The sequence below is a fragment of the Osmerus eperlanus genome, chromosome 26 (assembly GCF_963692335.1).
Source record: "Osmerus eperlanus chromosome 26, fOsmEpe2.1, whole genome shotgun sequence".
In the NCBI taxonomy this organism is placed as follows: Eukaryota; Metazoa; Chordata; class Actinopteri; order Osmeriformes; family Osmeridae; genus Osmerus; species Osmerus eperlanus.
Genome location: NC_085043.1, coordinates 8,003,027 through 8,030,165, shown reverse-complemented (window position 1 = coordinate 8,030,165; position 27,139 = coordinate 8,003,027). Strand labels below are relative to the sequence as shown.

At 48.9% G+C, this 27,139-nt stretch overlaps 3 protein-coding genes across 3 annotated transcripts in view; all 3 read right to left on the bottom strand.

Moving 5' to 3' along the window:
- Positions 1 to 382: 382 nt before the first annotated feature.
- On the bottom strand, positions 383 to 4,976 carry acer1 (alkaline ceramidase 1). The gene is made up of 7 exons (XM_062452716.1): positions 4,501 to 4,976; positions 3,796 to 3,908; positions 3,487 to 3,601; positions 3,143 to 3,281; positions 2,525 to 2,662; positions 1,781 to 1,918; positions 383 to 1,608 (listed from the first exon to the last, which is right to left on the bottom strand). Exons 1-7 carry the CDS (start codon positions 4,505 to 4,507, stop codon positions 1,431 to 1,433), a joined length of 828 nt encoding a protein of 275 aa, XP_062308700.1. The 5' UTR covers positions 4,508 to 4,976; the 3' UTR covers positions 383 to 1,430.
- A 1,202-nt stretch (positions 4,977 to 6,178) lies between these two features.
- myo1f (myosin IF) lies at positions 6,179 to 20,652 on the bottom strand. Its single transcript, XM_062452717.1, has 28 exons — positions 20,489 to 20,652; positions 18,489 to 18,620; positions 17,762 to 17,851; positions 17,007 to 17,101; positions 16,757 to 16,844; positions 16,488 to 16,577; positions 16,135 to 16,266; positions 14,885 to 15,025; positions 14,363 to 14,495; positions 13,875 to 14,071; positions 13,608 to 13,688; positions 13,417 to 13,503; positions 13,213 to 13,299; positions 12,945 to 13,112; positions 12,756 to 12,841; positions 12,212 to 12,293; positions 11,872 to 11,978; positions 11,453 to 11,551; positions 10,924 to 11,068; positions 10,595 to 10,709; positions 10,170 to 10,339; positions 9,756 to 9,901; positions 9,420 to 9,566; positions 8,968 to 9,116; positions 8,729 to 8,791; positions 8,237 to 8,447; positions 7,154 to 7,326; positions 6,179 to 6,817 (listed from the first exon to the last, which is right to left on the bottom strand). The coding sequence occupies exons 1-28, from the start codon at positions 20,489 to 20,491 to the stop codon at positions 6,741 to 6,743; spliced, it is 3,294 nt and encodes a 1,097-aa protein (XP_062308701.1). The 5' UTR covers positions 20,492 to 20,652; the 3' UTR covers positions 6,179 to 6,740.
- A 1,200-nt stretch (positions 20,653 to 21,852) lies between these two features.
- The window catches only part of adamts10 (ADAM metallopeptidase with thrombospondin type 1 motif, 10), a 31,914-nt gene continuing 26,627 nt past the window's right edge, over positions 21,853 to 27,139 (bottom strand). Inside the window, exons 18-25 of the mRNA XM_062452712.1 lie at positions 26,367 to 26,447; positions 25,864 to 26,027; positions 25,624 to 25,750; positions 25,159 to 25,288; positions 24,781 to 24,985; positions 24,160 to 24,336; positions 23,688 to 23,847; positions 21,853 to 23,552 (exon numbers count right to left, since the gene is read on the bottom strand). Of these exons, the coding sequence (XP_062308696.1) occupies positions 23,443 to 23,552; positions 23,688 to 23,847; positions 24,160 to 24,336; positions 24,781 to 24,985; positions 25,159 to 25,288; positions 25,624 to 25,750; positions 25,864 to 26,027; positions 26,367 to 26,447 (1,154 nt within the window). The 3' untranslated portion in view covers positions 21,853 to 23,442. The remainder of the gene's footprint in view (positions 23,553 to 23,687; positions 23,848 to 24,159; positions 24,337 to 24,780; positions 24,986 to 25,158; positions 25,289 to 25,623; positions 25,751 to 25,863; positions 26,028 to 26,366; positions 26,448 to 27,139) is intronic.

The following is a 27,139-nucleotide window of genomic DNA, read 5'->3' as shown; positions in this document are numbered from 1 at the left end:
CCCCCCCCCCCCCCTCTCTCTCTCTCTCTCTCTCTCTCTCTCTCTCTCTCTCTCTCTCTCTCTCTCTCTCTCTCTCTGCCTTTCCCCTCCAGTCAGTCACAAGGATCTAGACTCAGTCTCAGTCAGTCTCCTCATCAGTGTTTTGGCTGCAAGACATACGAATGCTGAGATTCAATCTGTCCCCCATTTTGTTTATATGAATATGAATTATTGGTACATTAACACATTCTGCTGCACTTTCTCTATGCACTTATTTGTACGTCGCTGTCGATAAAAGAATCTGCCAAATTATCAAAATGTAAATCTGACGTATATTTTTACACCGGAATTGTCTTTGTTTGAAATACACATTTTAAAAAGTCCCACAAAACAGGTCCGAAACTTTCAGTTCAGTGACAATTTTAGTCCAGCAGTTCATTTTACTCAATAATCCATACAAAAATACATGAATGAGCTCCAGCAAATGTCCAGTGGAATATATAACATCCTAGTACACATGTAAAGACCTGAGACTGAAAAACAACAATAGGATTAATATCCCTGCACCAATAACAAACACTATATATTTTGTTAACAAGGTTATTAAAACAACTTCAAGTAAAGGTGACTTCCTCTATGCACTGTAAACGAATTGCACACCTTAACACAAAGATACTGTGTCAAACTAATCTGAGTGGCTCGTCAACACTTTCGATTCACCAATAACGTTGTGGAGAGTCAGATGGCTGAGCGGTGAGGGAGTCGGGCTAGTAATCTGAAGGTTGCCAGTTCGATTCCCAGCGGTGCCAAATGACGTTGTGTCCTTGGGCAAGGCACTTCACCCTACTTGCTTCGGGGGGAATGTCCCTGTACTTACTGTAAGTCGCTCTGGATAAGAGTGTCTGCTAAATGACTAAATGTAATGTAAATGTGTCGCCGTCTATCTCCAGATTGAATACAGTGTGGACTGTTTAAAAACTATTAAAAGCCCTTGGATTGGTTGAGATTCAGCCCTAAGGCTCATCCTGAAAATAAAATAATCTCAGTGCTTGTGCTCTCCCTTCAGTCCAACATGATGTCATGCAAAAACATACATAACAACATGGAACTAAGACCATTATGTACAGACTATGCATTTGTGCATGCACAGTGTAAGACAATAGCAAAAACTGCATATTTTATATACAATTCATACAAATATACTTTAACATTTCACCTTTTCTTGCATTAATGTCTTTCATAAAGAATGCAGTTAGTGAAATCTTACCACACATGCCAATTATTTGAACGGGCATCGATTCAAGTGTTTTTATCACATAACAAACTAACAGACAAACATTGTTTTGTTTTTTTCAAACCGGTATGCATGAAACTGCATCACACAATCATCACCAAAGCCCTCGGCAAGTCTCTTGTCTTGGAGAGGATGAGGTCTGTGCCGTGGAGGATCTCTAGCAGCGTTTGTGTGTCTTGGCACTACCTCTCAGGACGATGTAAGGCAAGCCCACTGCCCATTTGTTGCAAGGCCAGTACTGGAGTCCTGGCAGAGAGTAGGGAATCTCGTAGGTGGCATCCAGGTAGGCCACCAGAGTGCTGGCATAGGCCACAGCCACCACAATCAGTATGTGCCTGGAAAAGAGAATCCGCATAGATGTAAGGTGTTCTTTGAGTGCTGTGAAAGGCGGATAAAAGGCATTATTATTATTATTGTTATTATTATTATTGTTATTATTATTATTGTTATTATTATTATTGTTATTATTATTATTGTTATTATTATTATTGTTATTATTATTATTACCAGATCCCATGCAGGTAGCAGAAGTCAAGCTTCTGCCAGAAACTGCATCCGAAGCGGTCACTTATCCAGCAGGAGATGGCCAGCACCCACAGCCCCACGGAGGAGCGAGCCAGCTGGAGGACCTTGGGGTCTGCACAGCTGAGGACAGTGGACAACAGTGAGGCTGGAAGGATGATCACTCTTACCTCTGTACATTTTATATGTGATTCATTTAGAAGAACAGGTTTTCTTTTTAACATGGGGGGGGGGTGAGGGGGAGGTGGGGGGTGGGGGATATGTAGCATTAAGATAGTATTGAAATATTTATACAGACATTTTTTCTCTGTTATATTCCAAGGCAGAGTTTGTTGCTTCATTTGTTGCTGCTATTTCATTGCTGCTATTGTGTTTGTGTATCTGTTGTGTTTGTGTATCTGTTGTGTGTGCAACCTCTGTTTTTCTGTATTCTGCACCTTCGCATATGGAGTTACCCGAACACCTGAATTTCCTTTGGGATTAATTAATTGGCATGAGTTAAATGAAAAAATGAAATTGAACTGTACTGAAGTAAATTGAATTGAATATTATCTAACTGAACTGAAGTAAATTGAATTGAATATAATCTAACTGAACTGAAGTAAATGGAATTGAATATAATCTAACTGAACTGAACTGAATTGAAATTAAATGAATAGAATTAAACTGAATTGAAAAGCAGAGTGCATGCAGGCAGCAAGAGCTGCTGTGGGATTTGAACCCGTGTACCTTCTCATCTCCACGCCCAGACAGAAGAGGACGTGAACGGCGAAGCAGTTGAGGGCGTAGGCATTGGCGGTGGGCTTCACAAAGCACGACAGCGTGGTCACCACGGTGATCGCCAGGATCATCTTGGAGAAGCTGGCCCTGAAGGAGAAGCGGAGGGAAGCATGAGCAATGAACTTCCTCATCTCACTTTGATAAGGGCTCAGGAAGGAAAAATCAATGTGAGGTATTGACCCAGGGCTTTGCTTGCAAATTGTTGAGCTTCTTCTAACAGCCTCATTAATATTTTATGATTTTTGTTTTCCCCACCCTGTCTTTAAATATTAACTCAGTGTTCAGACGTAGCCCAGGAACCCCTTACTCTCCTACTGCCCAGTCAACACAGATCTGTGCCGGTCTGCGGCTCTGTGTCCTGGCCCTGCACAGATTCAGTTTCAGCCTGGCCATGCCTGTAAAAAGATCCTCTCATTCTGTCGCGTCTAATTAAAGGAATGTGGCGTGCGCCTGCGTTTGTTCAGAGAGGAGAAAGAAAGGAGGAGGCGTGATCCTGCAGAGTGACGGGGCGGCGGCAACGCCGGAGCTAAGGTAAACACAAGGGTAAACTTCTCCGTGGCGACGTACCTGTCCTTCACAAAGGAGGGGAAATGTTGCCTTGGGAACCAGAGGGCATAGCCCAGGGCCAGCACCCACAGGATCGATAGCTCATCCAGCATCTGACCCATGAAACTCAGGGTCATGTGGAAGTACATGGAGAACAGGCCTGCATGGGGAAAGAAAACAGGTTGGGACCTCGTCAACACACAGGGGGAAGAGGCATGACTTCAGCCAACTATGTTGTCATATCACAAGACTACAATTTAGGGTAGATTGATATAGCCTACAGTGTGTTTAGTTTCACAACACCCCATAAAGTTGGGTAAGGTCAGAGCAAAAAGTTAATATGCTTGAGGAAAGACAACACACACCCACAAAGATCATCATGGTCCAGACCAGATGGATGGCCAGGTTCCTCTCCTTGGCGTAGGGGTGCAGGAGGTACAGCATGATCGGAGATATGATGAAGAAAATGAAACTGCTCGTCTACGTGCGAGGTGATGAGAAGACGAGAAGTACAAGTTAAGTGTAGTCGCTATGTAAAAACGCAACAGATGAAACAATGCCAAAATACCCCAAAACACCGTATATGTGTGCCCTGGATGAACAGACATAGAGAACAACGTTTATGTGGTTATTTCAGCATTTTCAAATAGCACACAAACGGTCCGCATTCTTACCGTGTTAAAGTATTCGACAATGTGTTCGGAATGTTTGTAGTTATCTTCACACCAATCCAGATCTGAACTCTCATATGAAAAGACACCTGCCATCTTCTCAGCGGAGTAGAACGCTTTAAGAGAGAACGGCAAAAAGTGCTTTTAAATCGTCAAACGTTAGTCTACTTCTTTTCTATTGTTTTCCCTGTAGTTTGGATTCTCAGTGCCAGTAACTATGTTAACAAAGCATAGCTGGAACTGATAACATTAATTTCAGTTGACTGTTCTTCTCTGTTCTGGAGATAAACAAATGTCCAACTAGTGGTTGCCTTATCACCGGCTCACCCAATAGCTCCCACGTTCCTTTGCAGTAGGGGGTAGCCTGCATTGTAATAATGTTACTATAACATGCCACCGACACTGTGCCTATCTTAAAGAAATAGCCCACTCGTTGTAATTCATAGAATCTGCATAAATATTTGAAACAGGGAACATCATTTTGGTACAGAAGATACAAACCGGATTAAGTGCGTTGATTGTATTTAAAAGGTGACCGTGGAATTTACCCAATATAGATTTTTTCTACTTTTCGTGTGGATTAGCTTTTCGGCGGTCGCCAATAAATTAGTAGCCTACATTTCAACATCATGACATTCTTAAACGAGATCTCAAGCGTATAAAATAGACTACCAAAAAGATAATCCATAAATACAGGTTTGCGCTTACCTCCCATGCTGATATCAACCGCTCTCCTTCAAACTCCCAGTTCCCGAGTGGCAGGTGGATTTAAGTAAGATAGAAATGCCCCCGATCCTGTTGCACTGGTCCAGGCTGTGACATCACAACCCAGCATGGCAAGTAATACTGATGTGTGAAGCTGAATGAACAGTCACGTTACTGGTCCAGTTGTCAGTTTGACTTGTCTGTGCAGAAGCTTTGCGCGTTGACAGGAGAATGGATGATGCGCCCAAGCAACCTCTTGCTGATCGTAACAGTAGCCTACTGTCTTTGGTGAGAAACAATAGGCCTGCCGTAACACACATCTTTTGAAACACCGATTCTATAGTTAACCACCGTTTTCGGTTCATTGAAGCAATAATCTAATAATAGAATGAACTGACAACGATCTTTCGCATTAGGCTAATGTCGGTTTCTACGTTTAAACGGCTCTTTAATGGGTCCCCTAGCTCGATGTCTGATGGACTGCCTCGACATCATCAATGCTCTTGCCTCTGACTGACTGATGGAACCGGCAGCCAATGGTTAGTGGCACACGTGTTTCCATCACTCGGTTCTTCGGGTTTTCGAGAAGCAAAATCTATTCCTGCCAAGGCTCAGCGCATTCCTGTAGGCCTACAAATAAGGTTTCAATGGAAATCACTGTTAAAGGCCGTTTTTCCGGTACTCCGGTTTAGCAGTAATCAAGTAGATCTTGTTTAACCACTGCAGATTCATTCTATAAATCTCGCCCCCCCCCCCCCTCTCTCTCTCATTCATCCTTTAAGACACACACACACACAGAAACACATTATTCTGCAACTTTTGCACCATGTTTTCCCCATCCTCAGCCTCGGTGTGTGTGAAATTGATAGGTAATCATTAGAACCAAGTTTGCCATTCATATCATTTTTTACGCACCTCCATTCGGTGAGCTCACCTGTTCCACCTGCATTACTGCACCTACAGGCAGCCTTTCTCAGACCTGTTAGTGTACAAACTTAGCTTCCATCCTCTGTGAGCAGCACATGAGCAACATGTTTCTGACATCAACCTCGGTCTCTTGCACCGCCCTACACACACACACACACACACACACACACACACACACACACACACACACACACACACACACACACACTCGTATACACCATAGACACATCCCTGTTGAATGCCCAGTGTTGTGGTGCAGTGCTAAGCCTGGGGGCTGTAATAGAAAGGCCCTCCAGCTCACAGGTATAGTTCAGGTCACACCTGGTGCTAAGAGAGCAACCATGCTGTTACAATTGAAGCAATTGTGTTATCATCAAGCCGTCGACGTGACACGCAAGCACAGACCCACAAGGATGTCGCTGAAGCCCACGTGTGTGGGGGACGGCACGGGGAAGAGGAGGGGATGGTTTGTTGACAGTAGGCTGTGCCCACCACTATGAACTACTGGAAAGCACTTGTGGTTTGGGTTAGTAAATATTAGTTTCATAAAACCGTTGTTCGTATGATGCAATATCGTATTTAGCCTATCAAAAGTATACTGTTCTATGTACTGTTCAAAACGAGCAATACAATATAAAATGTTGTACAGGACTTTCATGTCAATTATTGTATTTATTTTGCAAATGTTTTGACAAAAATAGAAAATCAGTGTTGATTTTGCATTGTTATTGTACAAAATTAATGGGACAGACTATCCAGGGAAGCAAACTTTTACGAATAAAACACAAATGCTACGTTATCCTCAAGTTCATTACTCAACATGTCCACACATCTTGTACATGTTAGCGTGACTTTCATGCCCTGAGTGAAATGGTTGAATTATTGTGTAACATGAATACAGTGCAAAAGCGCCACCTTGTGGCTGCATTAATAAACCAACGTCCAAAGTGGCCAAATGAACGTTGAAACTAAACACACATAAACACATCATCTAAAGTCCTCCATTATTTTCTGAAAGGTGAGGTGCAACGGAGGTATGTTTCCAGCTGTCTACTAATACTGATCTGGTGGGGTGTGTAAGGCAGTTCAATCCTTGCACACTCAGAGACATGGTAGTCCAACGGTGTCACCACAGTGAACGCAGCAATGACTCTGCATACACACACTTCAACACTTAAGGTTTGTTGTGCACGCGTGTGATCCTTAAAGAGATGATATACATGTGACATCACATTGACTTTGGCTCTAGGTAGTCCCGCTCCTCTTCTGGTTCTGTTCGGCAGGCCGAGTCTCTGAAGACCCCGAGAGAGACTTCTTCAGATCTTCTCCACGTAGTTCCCCGGGAAGAGTCCTTCTCTGCCTCTTAACCGGCCCCTCCACCAGCCAGAACCATCTACAGAAAGAAGGGGAACAGGTCAGTACACCTGGTGATCGCACACACCTGGTGATCTCACACACACCTGGTGATCTCACACAGTGGGTGATCGCACACACCTGGTGATCACACACACCTGGTGATCTCACACACCTGGTGATCACACACACACCTGGTGATCACACACACCTGGTGATCTCACACACCTGGTGATCACACACACACCTGGTGATCACACACACCTGGTGATCACACACACACCTGGTGATCGCACACAGTGGGTGACCACACACCTGAGGTGTGTGGATTAATGAGCATTACTGTCGCTTCTTTCCCCCTCTCTGTGTTTCTCACCCTCCATGAGCAGGTCGAACACGTCGTTGACATCGAAGCTGAGTTCGTCCGTGTCCTGTCCGACGTACTGGTACAGCGCCCGACACTGAGGGCCCTGGGGGCGGGGCTGGGGGCGGGGCCGAGTGACGGGCGCCGGGGGCGGACGGTGACCGATACTCTTCTTCCTCTGCATCCTGAGGCGTGGAGAGAGACAGGGGGAGAGGGATGGGGAGAGAGACAGGGGGAGAGGGACGGAGAGAGAGACAGGGGGAGAGGGATGGGGAGAGAGACAGGGGGAGAGGGATGGGGAGAGAGACAGGGGGAGAGGGATGGGGAGAGAGACAGGGGGAGAGGGACGGGGAGAGAGACAGGGGGAGAGGGACGGAGAGAGAGACAGGGGGAGAGGGATGGGGAGAGAGACAGGGGGAGAGGGATGGGGAGAGAGACAGGGGGAGAGGGACGGGGAGAGAGACAGGGGGAGAGGGACGGAGAGAGAGACAGGGGGAGAGGGATGGGGAGAGAGACAGGGGGAGAGGGATGGGGAGAGAGACAGGGGAGAGGGACGGGGAGAGAGACAGGGGGAGAGGGACGGAGAGAGAGACAGGGGGAGAGGGATGGGGAGAGAGACAGGGGGAGAGGGATGGGGAGAGAGACAGGGGGAGAGGGATGGGGAGAGAGACAGGGGGAGAGGGATGGGGAGAGAGACAGGGGGAGAGGGATGGGGAGAGAGACAGGGGGAGAGGGATGGGGAGAGAGACAGGGGGAGAGGGATGGGGAGAGAGACAGGGGGAGAGGGATGGGGAGAGAGACAGGGGGAGTGGGACGGGGAGAGAGACAGGGGGAGAGGGATGGGGAGAGAGACAGGGGGAGAGGGATGGGGAGAGAGAGTGTGAATAAGGTGGTAAGGGAGAGAGAGAGAGAGAGAAGGAGAGAACAAGAGATGGAGGGTAAGAGAGAGAGACAGAGAGAGAGAGAGAGAGAGAGAGAGAGAGAGAGAGAGAGAGAGAGAGGGAGATTGAGATGGGGAGAGAGAGAGAGAAGAAGAGAGAAAAGAAGAGATCCTAGAAGACATTTTTGGGAGCATGACACCCTGACGAGGCTCACCCTGACATGCCCTGCTCCGGTACGTTCAGGAAGTCTTGGTTCCTCTGCTGGGTCTGAGCTGGGCCCCGTCTGGCCGTCTGGGAGCCCAGCCTGGGGGGGGCGGCGCTGGGGGGGCGGCCTCCGGTGTGAGGGGTGGAGTGGGTGGGCTGCTGGGGTTGTTGAGCTGGGGCGGGCCTGCCCCTGGAGACCTGGGCACCCCCGTTCTGGTGCCCTGGGGTCCGAGGATGAACAGACACAGGGTTTATACACATCATAACACAACAGAGGAAGAGACATAGGGTCAGACAGCAGACTCAGGGGTAGAGAAAATGACTGCAGACGCAGAGATAGCAGGTTCAAATCCGTCACTTGTCTGATAAAAGCGTCTGACAGATTAACTGGCATTATCTATCCAGGCTACCAGAGGTGGTGGTTTGACGCCACCAGCCCTTAGGGCCACTTCGACTTGTGAAGCTCTCGGTCATGTGACCGGACGATGGATAGAATGTTTACCTCGTCCCTTGTTTTGGCTCCTCCTCCCTCCGTGACCCTGCTGCGCGCTCTTCCTGGTAGGTTCTGAGCAAACAAGCGTTCAGTGTTACCTCATACTTTTTCACAGTACTCGTAGGTCACAGGTGCAGATCCATGGCCTTCTACGAAGCCCCCAGTGACACTGCTTATAAAAGAAGACTAAACAAACCATTTTATACATCCAATTCAATTAGATTTGGTGGTTTTCTTCCTGCACTTACTGGAGGTCTTGGGAAGGCCGTCTCCCACGGAGATTACGAGGGTCTTCCCTCCTGGCTTGGACTGGGCCATGTCTCCCTCGCCTCTCTGGAAGACCACCACGCGGACGCCCCCTCCCCACCAGCCCTCCTTCTTCACCTTGAACTCCAGCCTGGACACACACACACACAGGCGGAGGGTAGACAGAAGGTCTCGAAAACTTTCTGTCCCGGAAAAAAAAAAAACGTTGACCCCTTGTGCTCCTCCAGGCTACCCTGACACCGCGTGCGCGCCACTGTGATTGGATGTTGAAACAGTGACACTGTGTGTGTGTTAATAACACCAATGTGTCTTTGTCTGTGACTGTGACACTGTGTGTGCGTGTGTTTTTGTGTGTGTGTGTGTTAATAACACCAATGTGTCTTTGTCTGTGACTGTGACACTGTCTGTGTGTGTGTGTGTGTGCGGGGAGTACCTGTCGCTAAAACACAGAGTGAGCTTGTTCCTGGTGACCTCTTCATAGCGTTTGGAGAGGAGACTGAGGAACTCGGTCTTGAAGTTGGACTCCAGCAGGCTGTCGTACTGCGGCTCGTGCAGGATGAAGAAGTCGTCCTGCCTCGTGCTTCAGGGGGGGGAAAGAGAAGGAGGATGACTGTGAACACCCACGACCACACACATTCACACACACACACACAGTGTGATACCATTTCCTGTTTCTCGGGCACACAGACCACACGTGCAATCGGACGACGCCACCGCTCTGTTTCCGAGAACCTATCAGGGTGAGGCGGGACCGGACGGCAGACTTTACCTGAGAGAGACGCTACGGATACTCGAGAACTCCAACTTCCTCTTCAGGACCTCTTTAATCTGCCCTTTCTCCGGACCCTTCTTCACCTTCTCCAGACCGATCACGTAGATGCCTTTAGGGGTTAGGATCATGTCCCTCTTGATTGACTGGAGGGACAGGATGAGGAGGGAGGCAGCCAACAGATGGGAGAGGGGGGAAGGAACCGGAAGGAGATGAACGACACATGGTGGGAGGACGGTGGGATATCTTGGAAAATGTGTGAAAAGCGCTCTATGACACTGACTCAGCGTGGCTCACTTATATTCTACTCTTCACTTCCTTTCGGAGTCGAGATAACCAACAGCGGAGGGACTAAATCCCACACCGCGATGCGAGGTTGTTCAGTTTCTCTGCGAGGAGGAGGAGGAGCCTTACCTTGAACCTGCGGTCGTACTTGTTGACAGAGTCGGCGAAGTCGACTCGCTCCCTCTTGGTCAGGAACTGCCTCAGCTCGGGCCTCTGCTCCAGACCCAGGTAGTCTCCCACAAAGTTCCTGTTGATGCTGTTCCTCCTGCGCTCCTTGGAGTTGTATAGGATGTCTGAGGCTGGGGGACAGTTACACCGACAGAGGAGGTATTCATGTTATTTATGTTTTTATGTCATCGATGTATATCAATCTGGGTTTACAATTGACTGTAAAAATACAGAGTGGCAACCGAAGTACTATAAAATCTAAAAGCACCAAAATTTTGATAACTATAAACATCAAGCACTCAACGACGAGACAGCTGTCTCCAATATCTATATTATTAACAATGTTAATCTTAAAGGATCTTAATATGAAAGGACAAATAGCTCACCTTCCTCTCTCATCTGTTCATACTTCTTCCTGGCGATGTACTTCCTCCAGGCCTTCTGGATGGTTCTGGCGAAGGTGTCAAACTTCCTCTCCCTCATCTCCTCCAATAGGAACAGCTACAGGACAGAGGGGGAGGAAGAGGGGGGGAGGGGCACTGAGATAAGACATCATCATAGGTGTCCCAGAAAACAAACAACCTCCACTTTCTTCTCTGTGCACAGCACCAAGCACCAGGGCTGTGGTACCACACCAAGCACCAGGGCTGTGGTACCACACCAAGCACCAGGGCTGTGGTACCACACCAAGCACCAGGTCTGTGGTGTGTCGTACCGACTCAGGGTTCTTGACGAAGACCTTGGTGCGGCCCAGCTGGTACTGGTCGGTGTCCATGTTGACGGAGCGCAGGAGGTGCAGGACCCCCTGTTGCTCTGGGCCACTCCACTGAGGCCACGTTTCCATCGTCAGGATGGCGTACCTGGTAACCGTGGAAACAGGGTCACACACGTGGACGCACGCCGATGTACCCTGACGCGCAACTTCTCTGTCTCACACACACACATATACGTAAACACACTCTCTCTCATACACACACATATACTATACAAACACACACTTTCTCACACACACACATATACTGTACACACACACTCTCTCACACACACACATATACTGTACACACACACACTCTCTCTCTCATACACACACATATACTGTGTACACACACACTCTCTCTCTCATACACACACATATACTGTACACTCTCTCTCTCTCTTTCTCTCTCTCTCTCTCTCTCTCTCTCTCTCTCTCTCTCTCTCTCTCTCTCTCTCTCTCTCTCTCTCTCTCTCTCTCACACACACACCTCTGTATGAACTTGTTGAAGGCACGGCGGAAAGCGAATCCGGCTCTTCTCACTCTGATGTTCTCTCTCAGGCCCAGATACTCCACCTGGTGCTTGACCCTGCACACACACACACACACACACACACACACAGGAGCATACACACACACACACACACACACACACACAGGAGCACACACACACACAGGAGCACACACAAACACACAGGAGCAAACACACACACACACACGCACACACACAGGAGCAAACACACACACACAGGAGCACACACACACACACACAGACAACCATCACACTGGGGAGGGTGTGTGTGTGTGTTTGCTCCTGTGTGTGTGTGTGTGTGTGTTTGCTCCTGTGTGTGTGTGTGTTTGCTCCTGTGTGTGTGTGTGTGCTCCTGTGTGTGTAGCGGTGATACTCACCGACTCTCCTCCCAGTCCTTGGCTCTCTTAGTCTCGTTGGGTTTGATGCAGCGGATGTAATGGGGGGTGCATTTCATCAGGGTGTTCACCAGGTCGTTGGCTTGTTTCTAGGGAAGGCCACACAGCACATCAATCCCCCCATCCCCCTAAGATGAAACTGCAGTGATGGGATGGGTTCTACCTGCGACAGCCCAGACATGCTAGCGGATAGCAGAGAGGCCCAGACATGCTAGCGGATAGCAGAGAGGCCCAGACATGCTAGCGGATAGCAGAGAGGCCCAGACATGCTAGCGGATAGCAGAGAGGCCCAGACATGCTAGCGGATAGCAGAGAGGCCCACCTTGATCTTGGAGCTGGCCGTGGTGGGACGACCCTTCTTCTCAGTGTTGAGGTTCTCAGGGAAAAGACTGCAGATGAATTCCCTGTGGAGACAAGATGGAGGACAGGCCCAAGGTGTGTTTAGACCACGTATGTCATCTACAAGTAGACAGATAGATGGATGGACAGATAGATGGATGGACAGATAGATGGATGAATGATAGACAGACATACAGACAGATAGATGGATGGACAGATAGATGGATGGATGATAGACAGATAGATGGATGGACAGATAGATGGATGAATGATAGACAGACATACAGACAGATAGATAGATGGATGGACAGATAGATGGATGGACAGATAGATGGATGGACAGATAGATGGATGGACAGATAGATGGATGAATGATAGACAGATAGATGGATGGACAGATAGATGGATGAATGATAGACAGATAGATGGATGGACAGATAGATGGATGGACAGATAGATGGATGGACAGATAGATGGACGGACAGATAGATAGATGGACAGATAGATGAGGTCCAACTTCAACTGACTGCGTGCTGCTCTGCATGAGCTCGATGAGGTCAGTAAACAGGACGTCACGGTTCCTCTCACAGAATCCACTGATGTCGTACGAGACCTGGAGCGGCGGGAAAAAAAACCAAACAAAAAAAAAACATTTTTATTTCAACCGAGGTCGTTTCGGTTTACCATCCGTCCCCCCTGCACCTTCCGTGGCCCACCTTGCCGGCGTAGTGGTGGATGATGAAACCGGAGTTGTAGTTGTTGAAGTGCTCGTGGGTTCCCACCGCCGCCTGCAACTTCTGGAGCAAGTTGCCGTCCGCGCCCTCGCCCTTGGCGTGCATGGTGGCACACACATCGTCCAGCACGCTCATGATCCCCGGGGGGTTCTGCACCGGGGACAGGGGTGGGGGTCACAGACGATTTCAAAAGGGGTTCATTCGACAGCTGGAGGGTGCGTTTCGAACCGGGAGGGCTTGGGATTCTTACCAGCTTGTTCTCGATTAGATCGCACACTATTTTGTTGTTGAAATATTCGATCGGGGTCCATTTGATCCCCTCTTGGACATACTCTTCCTGGGAGAAAGAAAAGGAGAGGGGGAAAAAAAAGAGTTTGAGTCGGGTTTACCGTTATTTGTCGAAAAAGGGTCATCGCTTAAGGTTTTAAACAACAACAGAGGATGGCTGTCTCACCTGTTCGGCTTTGAGGGTCAGTTCGATGAAGATCTGTTGCAGTTTCTCGTTCACAAAATTAATGCAGAACTGCTCAAACCCATTTCTCTGTCAGAGGAGACGAGAGCACCAAAGTCAGACGTTAAAAACTTGACGTGGGGAGCGAGGAAACTTTGTTAGCCTTGGCTTCAAAGGGTACGGAACAGATTCACCTGGAATATCTCAAAGCCGTAGATGTCGAGGACTCCACAACTGTACTCCTCGTTAGGTTTCTGGATGGCTTTGTTTATGGCCTGTCGAAAGAGGACAGGGAGAGGGGGAGAGGCGAATGGAGAGACAAAGGGAGAGAAGGAGAGGAAGGTAGAGGGGGAGAGAGAAACAGCGGGAATCCTCAATCAACCTTCCGCTACACACAGGCACAGGAGAGCACGAATAGAGCTACAACAATGTTCTCTGCTGGTCAGAGAGGTGGTCCAGACCTCCACCAGGTAGTCAAACAGCCGGGTGTAAAGAGCCTTGGCCAGGGCATCCCTAGTGTAGGTGGCCTGCTCCTGATTCAGGGTGACGTCGATGGACTCGGTCTTCCCCCCCCACTTGGAGTCCATCTTGCGGCTCGTGAGCTTCTCCTGAAGCCTGTTTTGGTCGACGCCCAGGAGATACGCAGGGAAGGCCAGCACTGTCACAAACACAGGGACACAAACAGGAATCATTCTATCGTGCTGGCTGCCTTGGGAATTGCCTTAACTCCCACGTCTCTGGTGTAGCTAATGGTCACACTGGGGATAGAAATACAACTGTGTGTGTGTAATGTGTGTGTGTGTTTGTAGGTGACTCATAGTCAGTGCCCTTCACCTTATTATATTAATTATAGTGTGCGTTTGAGGGTGTGTGTAATGTATGTGTGTGCGATTGTTTATGCAGGTGTGTGTGTGTGGTCGGTGTTCATCTGCTTGCACGCCACCCTTACAGTCAGTGCTCTCTACTTTGCCATAGTTTCCTTCCTCTACAAAGCTGATGTTGCCCAGGTGGAGGATGCCTGCGATGATCTGCAGAGCCTGGGACTGGTAGCCATCTTGGATGCCGATCACCTGCATGGCCTCCTACAAGCCAAACAACCCGCGCAAACACACACCCAGACACATTACATCCACACACACACCCACACATTACATCCACACACCCACACACATCACATCCACACAGCACCCAGCAGCAAACCACAACAAGCAGGACTGGGATTAAGGGAATGCCCCTGGCAATTACCAAAACACAACAACACAGCTTGGATATTTCACATTTCCTTGTGAGGATTACAGTAACAAGCAAGATGCCAAACACATTCAGAGCGCTGCAGGACTGAGGGACTGAATGTACGGGCTACGGCATAAACTACGAGAGAAAGAGAGAGAGAGTGAGAGAGAGAGAGAGAGAGAGAGAGAGAGAGAGAGAGAGAGAGAGAGAGAGAGAGAGAGTGAGAGAGAGAGAGAACCATTGTGCAGGTTTCCTGGAAGTCCTTGCTGTCGTTGGTTCCATCCACCTTGTACGTGCCAGACTGGTTGAGGTAATAGTAGTAATCTGGGGTCATGAGCCCCAGGGCTTCCTTCTGGTGGTCACTGGCTCCCTCTATCAGCTGGGGAGGAGAAGGCACACATAACAAACGCACCGCGGATGCTCGTTAAGGCACAACATTTCACTGGCTTCATCAGTGTAGAGCAGGGGTGTCAAAGTCAAATGGACGGAGGGCCAAATAAAAAATTTAGCTACAAGCCGAGGGCCGGACTGTTCGAATGTTCATTGAAAATTTTTTAAATGACGCATATAGTCTAGTGAACCTAATTGAACCTACTGAAAACCTAACAAATATATTCCGTCACAAACTTTAATCATGCAGTTTTTGATGAAATCCCCCTCCGTAAATGGCCGGGCTGATTTAGCGATCTCTTCTGCCAAAATAAAACTGGCCTTGACAGCAGCCTGGCCTTGTGATTTGGCTTTTTTGAACAGAGCCTGTCGAGATTTGAGGCCTCGTTTTAATTCCTCTGCCTTTTGTAGCCTTTGTTCCATGTCCATATTCTTGTTTTTGTCCGCGTGTTTCGTTTCATAATGTCGTCTCAGATTATACTCTTTCAGTACCGCCACACTTTCTCCACACAGAAGACACACAGGTTTTCCAGCTACCTCCGTGAACATATACTCCGACTCCCACCTTGTTTGAAACCCCCGGTTCTCAGTGTCCACCTTCCGTTTTGCCATTTTTGATGGGTATCTGAAAGTTAATTTTACTGTGATGCTGACGACTGCTGTGCCAATAAATATTGAAATGAAGCAGCCTACTGCTCGGTGCGTCACCGTTGCATTGTGGGAAATGTAGTATTGGTGCGTGTAAAAGATCTGCGGGCTGCCGGCTTGCTGCGGTCTGCGGGCCGGTTCTAATAATAAATCAAGATCATCCCAGGGGCCGTAAAAAACCTTCTCGCGGGCCGGATGTGGCCCGCGGGCCTTGACTCTGACATATGTGGTGTAGAGCAAGTCTGCCATGTCAGATAAATATACGGACATAGCAACGGCGTGTGTGTTTTACCTCAATGTTTTGAAAAGTGTGGTGCGGTGGTTTGTGTGCCTGTGCCCTCGTTATGAAGTTAGGAAATGAATGTGTGTCGAATCAGAGAGGGTGGGGCTGGTAGATTCCAGGTGTTAGAAAGAGACCGAGTGACACGCTGCTGTCGTATCGCGTCAGACCTGGTAGTAAACATGAAAGTTCCTCTCGTTCTCGTTCTGGCTGACCACCCGGGACTTCTCCAGGAGGAAGTTGGAGATCTTCCCCCCGTCTGGCTCTCCCCCTCGGCTGAACTGGATCTCAAAGTATTTACCCTGAGGAAGAGGAAGACACTGAGGGTCACCGGGGGGGTGAAGGTTGTGTGGCCGTGAGGCGGCGCTAGGGAGCTTGTGGAGAGAGGGGCGCTGGACGAAGTGAAGGACAGAAAGATAAAAGGGAGGGATGAAAAGGCAGAGAGGTAGACAGACAGACAGACAGAAAGAAGAGAGACGAAAAGATAGAGATTCGGAGGTCTACGGAGATAAAGGAGGCTCACGAAGCGACTTGAGTTGTTGTTGCGGACGGTCTTGGCGTTCCCAAAGGCCTCCAGCAGAGGATTGGACAGGAGGATGATGTCCTTCACATGCTGAGACACACACACACAGACACACAGAGCAACGTCACACCAGACATGGGACATGGGTCATACAAAGTCGCACACAGGCAGAGCCAAGAGTGTTCCTCATACATAACCAGAGCTGCATGGTTCATATCTCCTACAGCACGAGGTCAAGCAGAACTCTGTTGTAGTTAGGTTATTGATACCTGGACTTTATCTCCCCCTCCGGATACTTTTGAGATGTACCCCATGATGTACTTGGCCGCCACGGTCTTCCCAGCACCACTCTCTCCACTGCCAAGACACGACATCTACAGCGTTTAGACGTTTTCTGAATGCGTGTCATGGCATATTAGGTTTCACCATTATTTCTTTCCTTTGACTATTTAAAACTGCTAGACAGACATATTACTTCCTACAGGATGTAGGTGTGCTGGGGAGGGAGGGGGGAATCACCTGATGATGACACATTGGTTCTCTCCGTCGATCATCATGTTTCTGTACATGTTATCAGTCAGGGCATAGATGTGGGGCGGGTTCTCATACTGGGCCTGGAGAAAGAGAGGGAGAGGGGAAATGGAGAGAGGGAGAGGGGAAATGGAGAGAGGGAGAGGGGAAATGGAGAGAGGGAGGGGGGAAATGGAGAGAGGGAGAGGGGAAATGGAGAGGGAGAGGGGAAATGGAGAGAGGGAGGGGGGAAATGGAGAGAGGGAGAGGGGAAATGGAGAGAGGGAGGGGGGAAATGGAGAGAGGGAGAGGGGAAATGGAGAGAGGGAGAGGGGAAATGGAGAGAGGGAGAGGGGAAATGGAGAGGGAGAGGGGAAATGGAGAGAGGGAGGGGGGAAATGGAGAGAGGGAGAGGGGAAATGGAGAGAGGGAGGGGGGAAATGGAGAGAGGGAGAGGGGAAATGGAGAGAGGGAGAGGGGAAATGGAGAGGGAGAGGGGAAATGGAGAGAGGGAGGGGGGAAATTGAGAGAGGGAGAGGGGAAATGGAGAGAGGGAGAGGGGAAAAGGGAGAGTGAGGGAGAGAAATAGAGAGAGGAAGAAAGAGATGGATACAGAGAGGGGGAGGGAGTGTGTGGATGAGGGGATAATAGAGAGGGGTTTGAATGAATAAACCTGCATCCATTGGGTTTGATTGGACAAAGAGTGAATGGTGTTGGAAACTCCCGGGGTAGAGAATGGACAAGAAGGAATTAGGTTCACTCACTGCTCCTTGGTAGAGTTCAATTTCCCTGTCAGTGAAATAGGGCATCTGTTTGAATGGGTTGACTGATATCAGCACGGAACCTATGTAGGTCTGAAAAGTGCATGGTTAAGGGAACAGGTTGTTTTCAGTGGCTATAATACAGCGTGCTGTATTAGCGCAGCAAGACAGTCTTTGTTTCAATGATGTTCATTCTTTCTTAGATGGAGTATTGTCACACTAAATATGGAGTTAGAGCGAGTTACGCTGCTGAAATTTGACCTGAAACGGGGAAGTGAGAAGTTGAGTCAGACTATGTCAAAGAGGAACACTGAATTTCGGTTGTTGCATTTGGGGTGTCAAATGTGTATTCGTGCATGCACAATAGATGGATGAGTGTGTCAGGAGGTGTGTTGTTGTGTGTGTTGACTAAATGACTAAATGTAAATGTAAATGACTAAATGTGTTAGAGAGGAGAGACTGCTCGTATAAACAAATACCAGTGTGTGTGTGTGTGTGTGTGTGGGTGTGTGTGTGTGTGAGTCAGACAGCTGACGTGGGAACAGAGATGACACTCACATTGTGCACTCTCATGGCTAGCTCGGAGCTGCTGACTAGACTTTTGAAATCTGTTTCAAATAGAACAACTTCCACACTCGTGGACAAAAAAAACGTCTGGACGTTTGGCATAATGAACTTTGTGGCAAAAAAAAGACATTTTTAGTTGCTTCGTTTTCGTCGGGGAGGATACAAAGATGTAGTCGTCCATGTATCTCTTCTTCAGGTTCTCCACGATTGCGTCTTCGTTGATCTTGGAGAGCAACACCATGTCATCCACACCGCTCTGTTTGACGTTCTGACTCTGCCAGTGGTACTTGCTGGCCTGCAGGAGAAAACAAGCTTCTGATTGGCTGGGGTCGAGAAACAGATATGTCTGACAGTCAGAAACAGAGATGTCTGATATGTGAACCAACATGTGAAAAAGATATTTGACGCTTGTGAAGAACATAGTCGAGGGACTGTATTTAGGCTTGTGGACGGGCACTTTGTCAACGCAAAGAACAGTTCCTGCAGTGCAGGGGTCTCTGTGAAACCATTAGAAACAAACTACCTGTGGTTATCAGCACAGGAAGCTGAGGGTGGTTACCAGGCAACAAGCGGAACATGAGATTAGGTCATTTCTATAAGGAGGCACTGCTGAGGTATTTCAGTCCTCCTCCCTCATCTCTGTTCTAGTAGGCCTGCTTCTTTAGAGGAACTATATGAGTTGTTTCTGGAGGGAGAATAACACTAACATGTTGGCAGGGAAGTACAGGGTGTCAGATAAGAAGAGAGAGAAACAGCAGTGACTGTTCTTTTGGAGTGTTTATGTTTCAGCTAATACATTTGAACGTACGTGTCTCAGTGACAGAGCATTAATCTAAATCGATTAAAACTAGATAGATCAAAGGCTAAAACAACAGAATAATCCGCAGATTAGCTTCAACAAGGGTGGGGCTTCACGCTTCTTTATTTGTGAAGTGTGTCATTTGTTTACACCGATATGAAAGGACTCACTGCAGCGAGTCACGTGGAAGGCAACAGTTATTCTAGATCAATCTATACATTGCTGATTTCGAATGAAAGATATTAGAGTTTTTATCTTTATTAGTTGGCTCATCCTGTACGAGGAGGAAACACCTTGACAGAAACTCTGGGTGCTCTGGTTGTCATGACGCCACTACATCTTGTGAAACCTTGTGAACTTTGCAACACTCTGCTGCTCCTCCGCCCAGCAGACATGCCGAGGAGCTGCAGCACAGCCCTCTACAACAGACTCGGCTCCAGAACAAATTAAATGGGGGGGCGTTTTTTTTCACAAGGGGGGCACGCATTTACAAAGCATGTATGAGAGTCAAAATAAGAGCAGACCTGCATATTCTGCAGGAAAGTGTAGCCATCTTGATATTGAATTTATAGCCAATGCCAATATTACTTATTTATACTTTAACCAAAAATATTCTGGAGGGGGCACAGCATTCCATTTGGGGGGGGGGGGGGCATTTCTTCCCCTTGGAGCCGACCCTGCTCTACAGTAACCTAGGTTACACAATTTATTTTTAAAATCTGATAAACACTCGCTTTTTCTGATTTGCGCTCACCATGTCGTTGTGACAAAGTGTTTACAAGATGTGGGCTCCAGAGACTGCTCATTCTCTTTCGGACTGACCTTTACGACTATTTTGACATTTTACAAGATTGGTGATACAACAGTCGTTAGTATGGCTGTGAGGACTTTGAATGTGAATCTTAATTAGCAGCAGCTCTCCACCTAGACATGTGACACATTTCCAGGAAGAGTTTGTTTTCAACACAAAAGAGGAAATTGCCTTAAAAGTGCATCCCCCTACAAACCAGAGAATTGTTTTAGAAGAAAGAACTGTCCATGGCAGATTCTTGGTATATCAGAACATTCAAGACGCTGTATGAACAGTTTCTGGGCTATAAACACATAGTCATCCTAGCTTCATCTCTAGTCCCCTGTGAAGGCCCAAGCTCGACCTTTCCCACAGGGAAGAACCAGGGTTCAACATGAGATTCATCCCAATGTTGAAAAGGTGAGTTTAATTCAACATGTCCCTGAACTCATTACTCAGCCATTCTTCCAGACCAAGAAAACCACAGCTCGGAAGCACAGACGCACGTTTGCACCCAATGAATCAAGGTGTGAGTGTGTGTGTGTGTGTGTGTGTGACAAGAGGAGAGTGTTACCATGTTGCTGGTGGTGTGTTTGCCCCCTTTCTTCCCCTTGTCTCAGCTCAGGTTTTCCAAAGTGCAGACTGTGTCGATAATCCCACCCTGACTCTATCACAGCATGGCCGGTGAGTCTCCAGGCAGTCAGACGGGCAGCCAGCCAGAGAAGCAGCGACCCACTAGACTGTTTCAACTCACTTCACTAGGGGTTTTCAAATCCACTTCCTCATACTCCCACATACTGGCAGTGTGAAACAAGAAGTGCTCTCTCTCTACCTCTTTCTCTCTGACTGTCTGACTGTCTGTCTCTCTCTTTCTCTCCTGTCTTTTGCTCTCCCTTTGCTCTCTTTATCTTTCCCTGTCTCTCTCTCTCTCTCTCTCTGTCTTCTGTCTGTCTGTCTGTCTCTCTCTCTGTCTCTCTCTCTCTCTCTGTCTGTCTCTCTCTCTCTCTCTCTCTCTCTCTCTCTCTCTCTCTCACTCTCTCTCTCTCACTCTCTCTCACTCTCTCTCTCTCTCTCTCTCTCTCCCTCTCTCTCACTCACTCTCTCTCACTCTCTCTCTCTCTCTCTCTCTCACTCTGTTTCTCTATCTCTTTACGAGCAGGCACTGTAGCCACAGCAGGGTGTGTGTGGCTGCCGCTGTGTCCTTGTTACTCCACCCATACTGTGGTCTGCATCTCAGCCTCGGCAGGTGGAGAAGCTTGCGACACGGTACTGTAGGCCCATAACTGAAATCCGCAGTCAGGGCACAGCCAGTTCACAGAGAGGTCTAGCCTCCAGGCTAACACACTGTCAGGGCACAGCCAGTTCACAGAGAGGTTTAGCCTCCAGGCTAACACACTGTCAGGGCACAGCCAGTTCACAGAGAGGTTTAGCCTCCAGGCTAACACACTGTCAGGGCACAGCCAGTTCACAGAGAGGTCTAGCCTCCAGGCTAACACACTGTCAGGGCCGAGGACCACCACTAGGAGGATGATGACTAAACGGCAGTTGGAAGGCACTGCAGGTGTAGGAGTCTCCTTGTGTGGTGTGGTCCTGGGCTGGAGAGCGTGAGGCCTCAGTGAGATGCATTGTGGGCCGCGGAGGGGGAAACTGCCGGGACAGCCAGATAGCATGTGAAACTCAGCACTACGACTCAAACCCTATAGGCAGAGATGTCAGTCAGTCGGCCAATCAGTCAGAGGGACAGGCAGTCAGTAAGTCAGCCAGCCACTCAGATACAGTCAGCCCTTAAGGAAGAGCATCAGTAACCAAAACAACCTGTCTTCATCACATTTGGTTTCACTATCTGTCACTGTTACCGGAATGTCATTTCCATTCAAGAACTGTCAATGGTCAAATTCATTGGAAGGTTTCAAGCACAACATGATTGTCTCCTTTCATAACAATGCGCCATATTTATTCACTTGAATATGTTCATTTCAGACGGTGTATATAGGGAACAGGAAGGGATGCTTTCTATGCTACCGAACATACAGTACAATTAGCATGGGAACAACAACAGACAGATCCCTCTCTTTTGCACAGAAAAACAAAAAATGGTGTTTAGACATAGACCATAGGTCCTGCAAGGTAAAAATTATTACAAAAAAACGACAACACTACTTTAGCTTACATATTCATCGTAGCCTGAAGGTACACACTCAAGTTCCAAACAGTTTCGTGATGACTTGGATAGTATAAAAAAATGCCTGTGTTGCATATATTCGGACAGAAATTCACTGGGTTGCTGCCAGTGCTGTAGTGGAGAAGTTAGACATCTCTTCCTCCTCTCCACAGGAAGCAGAGAGGCTGTTGGTCACACACAACTCGACCTAGACTCCTCAGAACCGACATCCATTCCAACCAACACATCATATATATAAAAAATACAAATAAAACACAATTATTGAAGAAATAGCACCATTCCTAAGCACCATTAGGGATTCATAACAATATAGTTACTCCCTTATCAAGAGAACAGCTCCAACGCTTGACTGAAAAGGTTTGTTGTTGATGTTGTTGATTTAACAGGCTGAGCTTGTTGTACTGTGCCCTAAATAGAAAGGTTCTTGTATGGACCATGTTGAAGCCTGGAGTAAACTGAACTATGAATTTATGACTCTTGATCTTTAACTGAACTTTTTAAATGCACTACTTGTACGTTGCGATGGATGAAAACATTCTGCCAAATGAATTAAAAAGTCAAATGTTTTGCAAATGTCAACGCGTGAATCTGAGCAGAGAGATTTAGTTTCTTATGACAGTAACAGACATGAGCAGCGTGTGGTCTTGTGGTCTAGTTCCAGGGGGGAAACACTAGCCAGGGCTGGCCTGGGCTCATGTTGACAAGGCAGCATGCTGGCTCTGCAGCTGGGAACAGTGGATTGCTGAGGCAGAGAGGCTGATGTGGAGTCACTGTGGATGTACAGGAGTCACTGACAGGAGTCACTGACAGGAGTCACTGACTTGAGTCACTGACAGGAGTCACTGACAGGAGTCACTGACAGGAGTCACTGTGGATGGACAGAAGTCACTGACAGCAGTCACTGACAGGAGTCACTGACAGGAGTCACTGACAGGAGTCACTGTGGATGGACAGCAGTCACTGACAGGAGTCACTGACAGGAGTCACTGACATGGCAGACAGTGGCAAGCAGACTGAGGTGAGCGTGGACAGAGAACGCTGATTTCACACAGACAATCACAAAAACAGGTATCCTTATAGCTTATAAGTCAAACTTGCAAATCAACCTCTTGTTCATAGCTGGATATTAGACATGATTCTTGAATATTTTGTGCTACAAAAAAAACACAGTCATTAACATGGTAACAAAATAGTCCAAATATAACACATACGTTCATATAATAAAAATCTTTGATTTTTTTAAATCCTTTTTTTGTTGTTGATGGAAACATGACATGGATTGCAGTTGTACGATATAAGATGTTGTGACCAGCAGAGGGGGCTCCTGGAATCCCAGACATCTGGAGTCAGTGTCCTTGGCAGGTCTTGCAACACATCTGCCTGAAGTACTGCCGGTTGCAGAACTTAAACCTGAGCACCAGGGGGCAGTACGCCACCGTGTTCACGTCTTTACACTCTGGAGGGGACGCACACAAACACATCGATCAACAAAAACAAAACAGTGAGCAAGCGCGGCGAATCACGGAAACCCTAGCGACGTCGTGAGGTCCACGGGGCTGGGCGGGAGGGCTGAGGAGGGGTGAACTCTGACCTTCTGGGTTGTCGGTGGGGATGGTGAGGTCACACCTGCTCTTGCACTGCTGCATGGCCGCCGGCCGCTGGAGGTCCGGACACTCGACGGCCGGCTGGCCGGTGTGGGTGAGACACTGCACCAAACGCATCTCCTGACCCAGACCACACCGAGAGGAACACTGGAGCAGGGGAGAGAAAGGGGAGGGGGGGAGAGAGAGAGAGAGGGAGAGAGGGAGGGAGAGAGAGACAGGGTGAGGGAGAGAGAGAGAAAGGGAGAGAGGGAGAGAGAGAGAGAGAGAGAGAGAGAGAGAGGGCGAGAGAGACATTCCAGGTTGTGATAGTTGTGACTTTTGTGATATAGATGTGTGTGATTCTCACAATACTGATAGTGAGACAGAGAGAGAGGCTGTTAAAGTGTGAACAGTAGTGTGTGTGTGTGCGCGTGTGTGTGTGTGTGTGTGTGTGTGTGTGTGTGTGTGGGTGGGACCGACCTCTCCCCAGGGTCCGGTGACCCAGTGAGGGGGGGGGCAGCGCTGCAGGTTACAGCGCACCCTGGAGGTCGGGCGGCCATGTTTGGGGCAGCGGGACTCGGGGACAGTGTCCCCGCTCTCGCCACTTTTACACAGGACGACTCGGTGCCTGAACCCTGGGCCACAGCCCGGGTTACACTGGAGGAGAGGGAGGGGAGAGAGAGAGACGCAGGGAGAGAGAGAGAGACATAGAGAAAGAGTGTGAGAAGGGAGTCAGGTGGCTGAGCGGTTAGGGAAGCGGGCTTGTAATCAGAAGGTTGCCAGTTCGATTCCCGGCTGTGCCAGATGACGTTGTGTCCTTGGGCAAGGCACTTCACCCTACTTGCCTCGGGGGAATGTCCCTGTACTTACTGTAAGTCGCTCTGGATAAGAGCGTCTGCTAAATGACTAAATGTAGAAAATCAGCCAAGCGTGTTGTAGCCGGAGAGCGTCATGAAAAACAGGATAATACTCCACATAACCCCTAGGGGGCAGTATTTCCACAGTCAGGCACAAAAAGAGATATACAGAATGACAGACATAGATAGATAGATAGATAGACAGACAGACAGACAGACCGACAGAGAGTGTGTGTGTGTGTACCTCTGACCAGTCCAGGGCCAGCCACTCAGGGGGGCAGGTGTGGGTGCTGCAAGGCTCGGTGAGGGGGGGCGGAGGGGAGGTGCAGGCGGAGTCATCCTGGACCTTGTGCTCCGAGGGGGAGACCCTCCTCTTACACAGCACCTCCCTGGTCCTCAGGCCCCCGTTACAGCTGCGACTGCACTCGGACCAGTCACCTGTCCACCAGCTGGTACACACACACACACACACAGGCACACACACACACACAGGCACACACACACACACACACACACACAGGCACACAAACACATTTTGTATATACAGCACAAGGCTGTGTCAACACTCATATGGACACAATTACATCTTAATATACACACACACACACATACACAGACTTACTTGGGGGAGCACGGCTCTGAGTTGCAGGCCCGTTTCTTGTCCTTGGGTTTGCTCTTCCTGTCACAGAAGTGATTGTAGACCACCGAGTGGTCCGCCTGCTTCTTACACACCACCTGCTGCAGCTGAACACCTGCCATGGGTGTGTGTGTGGTGTGTGTGTGGTTGTGTGTGTGGTGTGGGATTGTGTGTCGTATGGGTGTGTGGGTGAAACAGGTCAGAAAACAAGACGTCAGATCTTCTCCTCCCTTCCTGGCATATCTGAAGATCTCCTAGGACAGGGGTCGGCAACAGGCGGCCCGCGGGCCAATTGTGGCCCGCCAGCGATTTTATTTGGCCCGTCAAAATATTTCCGCTTATATTTTTTTTGTATCGTTTTTTTTCCCTGTCGACTTTTATTTTGAAACCGGAAACTGGGTATGGTGTCATTGACTTTTCTGAAGTATTTTCAGGGGGGGGGGGGGGTACCTCCAGCACAGGGGGAGGAGCAGTAGGCCCAGGAAGTGTAATGCCAGGCGTAACCACTCAGGAGGTCCCTGCTGACAGGAGGGTTGAAATGGTAGTGGATCCCTGGATTATCCTCCCTCACCAGCACCTGCACACACAAACACACACGCACACACACACACGTATGTATAGGAGAGCAAACACCTATAAATTGATGGCGGACACACAAACACACACAAACACACACACACAGGGCTTCACCATGATGATGAGAGAGATGTTGGTGGGGCCCAGGGCCTGCAGGGTTTCAGGCTTGTCGACGGGCCGGCGGTAGTGGAACGTGGTCCCGGCGATGTCGAACGTGCGAGGGGTGTCGATGGTCAGCTTCCCGTTGATGAAGTACTGGTCCCCTTTACCCTTCAGCACTGGGGGAGCCCGGGGGGAGAACACACACAACAGAACACAGCGTGTCTGGTAAATGTTTAGACCGCTTCTTGACTCCATGCACTGAAATACTGTAGGAGGAGAGGACGAGGAGAGGAGGAGGAGGAGGAGAGGAGAAGGAGGAGGAGAGGAGGAGGAGAGGAGGAGGTGAGGATGAGGAGGTGAGGAGGAGGAGAGGAGGAGGATGAGGAGGTGAGGAGGACGAGGAGAGGAGGAGGAGAGGATGAGGAGGTGAGGAGGAGGGGAGGAGGAGGAGAGGATGAGGAGGTGAGGAGGAGGAGGAGGGGAGGAGGTGAGGAGGAGCATGGAGTAGAGCTCACCAAGGTAGTTGAGGGAGACGTTGAGCTCCTGGATATGTATGAACACTGAGCCCTTAGGGATTACAACCACCTCTTCATAACCTAGTTACACACACACACACACACACACACACACAGAAGACGAGATGGAGGTTTAATGCACAGACACAGCATGGAGAGCAGTGTTTAACACTGTGGGAGTACGACGGGAGAAGCAGACTCTGCAGATTCCAGCCACATTCCTGGGCAGTGTGAAGCTATTCTGTTCCTTTACACTAACCATGCCAGGAGCCAGGAGGAGCTGCTGTCCAGCCAGCCAGCCAGCCATCACCCAGCCAGCCATCCATACCACAGCCAGTCAGCACTGCAGCCAGCCACCACAACCCTGTAAATAACTTAAGACTCGCACCCCCCAAAAAAAGAAAAGAAAAAGAAAGAAAGTCATAATTCCTTCCAGCGTAGCGACCGCAGAGGAAAGGAGAGGCTTGACCTCTGATCCCTGTGTGGAGCAACAGGCTGTGGCGGGAGGCTCCGGTAACCCTGCCCTGCGCCTGCGCTTCCTGCAGCCTGGGGAGGGAGGGAGAGGTAGGGAGGGACTACTCTCTCTGTTAACAATCAGAGGCCTGTGGTAAACATGGAGCCAAAGAGCAATAACCCCGGGGCCCTGACCCCTGAGTAACCCCTCACTCTGCTGAGAGCCAGGCTGCACACCCTGGAGGAGGGAGGGAGGGGGAGAGAGAGAGAGAGAGAGAGAGAGAGAGAGAGAGAGAGAGAGAGAGAGAGAGAGGGAGGGA